Source organism: Charadrius vociferus, unplaced genomic scaffold (assembly GCF_000708025.1).
Source record: "Charadrius vociferus isolate BGI_N301 unplaced genomic scaffold, ASM70802v2 scaffold1036, whole genome shotgun sequence".
Classification (NCBI taxonomy): Eukaryota; Metazoa; Chordata; class Aves; order Charadriiformes; family Charadriidae; genus Charadrius; species Charadrius vociferus.
In genome coordinates this window covers 104,644-107,583 of record NW_009648816.1, presented here as the reverse complement: position 1 = coordinate 107,583, position 2,940 = coordinate 104,644, and the positions used below count along the sequence as shown (strand labels likewise).

Sequence of the window (2,940 nt, the reverse complement as noted above, 5' to 3'; positions counted from 1 at the left end):
CAGGCTCCCCGTGAGCAAAGCACTGGACGTCTCAAACCAGCAGCGCTGTGCTCGGGGTCACGGGACAGCGGGGCCCATGACCTCTTTCAGGGTCATGGTGGGTCCCACGCACAGCCGGGGATGAGGTACGGGGGTCCCCAGGGGCTCGGCGCAGCGGCTGACACCTTGTTGACTTCCCATCTCAGCCCCCGGGCAGCGCCTGGCTCCGTGCTGTGCTGAGCAGGGAGATGCTTCGTGGCATATTTTAGCCATTGAGGCTGGGCCGCTCTGCACCGCGGGCGCTCGCCAGCGCGGGCCAGCGGCGCCGTGGTCTGCTGGCTCCCCATGTGCTGGGGTGTCTTCTCTGTGTTTGCGGGGAGGAGCACTGGCTCTGGCCTCCTTCCCCCTCCTGCAGCACGTGGAGCCCACCACCCCGATGCCCCGCACTGCCTCTCTTCTTCATCTTTACATCAGATATTAGGAGGAAGTTCTTGGCTGTGCGGGTGGTGAGCCCCTGGCGCAGGTTGCCCCGAGAAGCTGTGGTTGCCCCATCCCTGGAGGTGTTCAAGGCCAGGTTGGACGGGGCTCTGAGCAACCTGGGCTGGTGGGAGGTGTCCCTGCCCAGGGCAGGGGGCATTGGAAATAGATGATCTTTAACGTCCCTTCAACTCAAACCATTCTCTGATTCTGTGATGATTTTTTCCTCTCCATCCCTCTCTTGCCCAGCCCTCCTGCATGCACACAGTGCTGGTGTGCCTCTCCCTGCTGAGCTGGCCGGTGGCCTTGGGCATCCCCTGGGGAGCCCCACTCTTGGTGCCCAAGCACCCCATGTCCTTCGGAGGAGGTCTGGGTACCGCTAGCGGGGCAGGGAGAAGCTGGCGTTCCCCGGTGCCCGCAGGACGGGTCGCTCCTGTCTCCAGCAGAGCTCAGAGCCCCGTCCCACCAGTGCCCCACACTTTGGCAGCCGTCGGGCACTGGGGCTCAGTCCCGTTGGGCTCCTGATCTGCAGGAGGGAGCGAGGAGGGGCTCGCAGCCGTGCTGACAGCCGAGCATCCCTTCGCCTCCCGCTCGAGGGAGCTGGGGCTCAACCTTTACTCCCTTTTATAACCTCGGGATGCCGTTTTGGTGCCACAAGAAGGAGCATTTCATTGCCCTGCAGCCAGAGGCTGGTGAGATCTCAGAGCAGGCACTGCCTGGAGGAGCGCCGGCCAAGCGCCAGGATGCTGGGGTGTACGTGTGTGATTTATTTCCCCAGGAAACTCAGCTCAGCTGCGGCATCTGGTTTTCGTGGCGTCCCTGCTTTTTACCTGGTCCTCCAGCTGGGTTTGAGCGTGGCACAGGGGGGTGGGTGCTCGCCTCGGGGCCACCCCGCGGGAAGGGTGAAGGGTTTCCCCCCCAGACCCCGCGCTGGGCAGGGGGACAGGCGGAGGGGCTGTGCCCGGCGCTGCGGGAGCAGACCTCGAGCCGCGGCTCAATGGCTTTGCTGAGCAGACGGTGTCTAAAGGCAGTGAGGGTGAAACCAGAGGTTTATTGCGTGAGGGGGCTCTGGAAGGAAGGAAGCTCCTGCTGTGAGTCTGAACCATATTAATTTTTAATTATACAAATTGCTCAGGCTTTATATTATCATATCAATGACATGAAACACCAGCATGTATTGATTAAACTCAACAAATGCAGCACCCCAGGACTCAGAGTTCAGGGGATGGAGTGGCTCAAAGCTGGAAGGGGACGGGCAGAGCAGGGTCTTTTCCGTAAGCGGTTTCGCCGACGCTGCTCAAGTCAGACCTGGGACGGGGCACGTCCGAGCACCGGCTCTCCCCCGGCAGCAGCTGTGCATGGCATCCACAAAGACCGGAGCAGGGACCGTCCTTGTCCTTCCAAGGAGCCCCGGAGTGGGTCCCCTGCCCCTTTGGCTCGCCGGACAGTGGCTGCGTTCGTTGGCTGCACCGTCATGGAGCGTCCCTGCGCAGCGAGCGTTCCTCCGAGCCGCCACGTGCGGTCCTGCAAAGTCCTGCCATCCCCCGCCTCCGTGTTTACCTCCCGTCTGCCGTCACTCCACTGAGCCGGGAGGACGCCCGGCCTCTCACGAGGCATGTGTCCAGGTCAGGGTAAGGTCCTCCGGGGTGACGCCGTGCAGCTCTCTCCAGCAGCAGGGTGAAGGCAGGAGTGTCCGTGGCTGTGGTTTTTGTGTGTGTGGCTTTTCCATCCTTCCTCCTTCTGCTCCTCAATGTTGTCCTTCCTGAAAAACTATGAGCATCTAGCTCCGAATTGCTGTCTTCCTGTCTCGGTCTTTACTCTGCAGAGAAGAAGGAGAAGGCCAAGTTAAAAAAACACACCTGGGGCTGGGAGTTTTGCCAGCGCGCTGGCTCCAGCCCGAGAGCCTCTCGCTCCTCCCCACGCCGGTGCTTGGCAGGAGGGTCCTGCGGCAGCTCCGCTCCATTCCAACAAGTCTTGGGAGCTGTGGGGTAGCTTTCCCGAGGCGTCATCATCATCCCTCCCTGTGTCTCTTGAGGGTCCGGAGGGGTCAACAGGAGCGGGAACTGCATTTTCCCCAAAGCTCTGCAGGTGCTTTCCCCTGCCCTGGCCCTGCTGGGGGACTCCCCTTGCTGCTGCGTGTCCTCCTTGGGATGCCCGGCACTTCCACCCTGCTGCGCCGTGCCCTCACCACCGGTACTCCTCCAGCCACCTGCCCCCCGAGCCCTCTCCCCGCGCAGATGCAGCGGCAGGACCGAAACCCTCTACGCTCACCAAAGGGTCTGTAACAGCGCCCGGTTCGAGGCTGTCTGACCCCTCTCCTGCAGCCTGAGTTCCTGCGCTCAGGACCTTCGTGTGCTCTGCTGATCTGTCCCTGTCTGCACCATCCGCAGCTTGCAGAAAACCTTCCTGCACCATCGCAGGGTCCCCCTGGCCAGCCCCTTGGTGACAGCCAGGCTGCGAGTCAGGCTTTGCTCCCCGGGCACC

The 2,940-nt window shown here is 62.4% G+C and overlaps 1 protein-coding gene across 1 annotated transcript in view; it reads right to left on the bottom strand.

The window, feature by feature from the left end:
* Positions 1-2,236: 2,236 nt before the first annotated feature.
* Positions 2,237-2,940, bottom strand: part of SCX (scleraxis basic helix-loop-helix transcription factor) — a 9,070-nt gene continuing 8,366 nt past the window's right edge. Inside the window, exon 2 of the mRNA XM_009886842.1 lies at positions 2,237-2,275. Within this exon, the coding sequence (XP_009885144.1) occupies positions 2,237-2,275 (39 nt within the window). The remainder of the gene's footprint in view (positions 2,276-2,940) is intronic.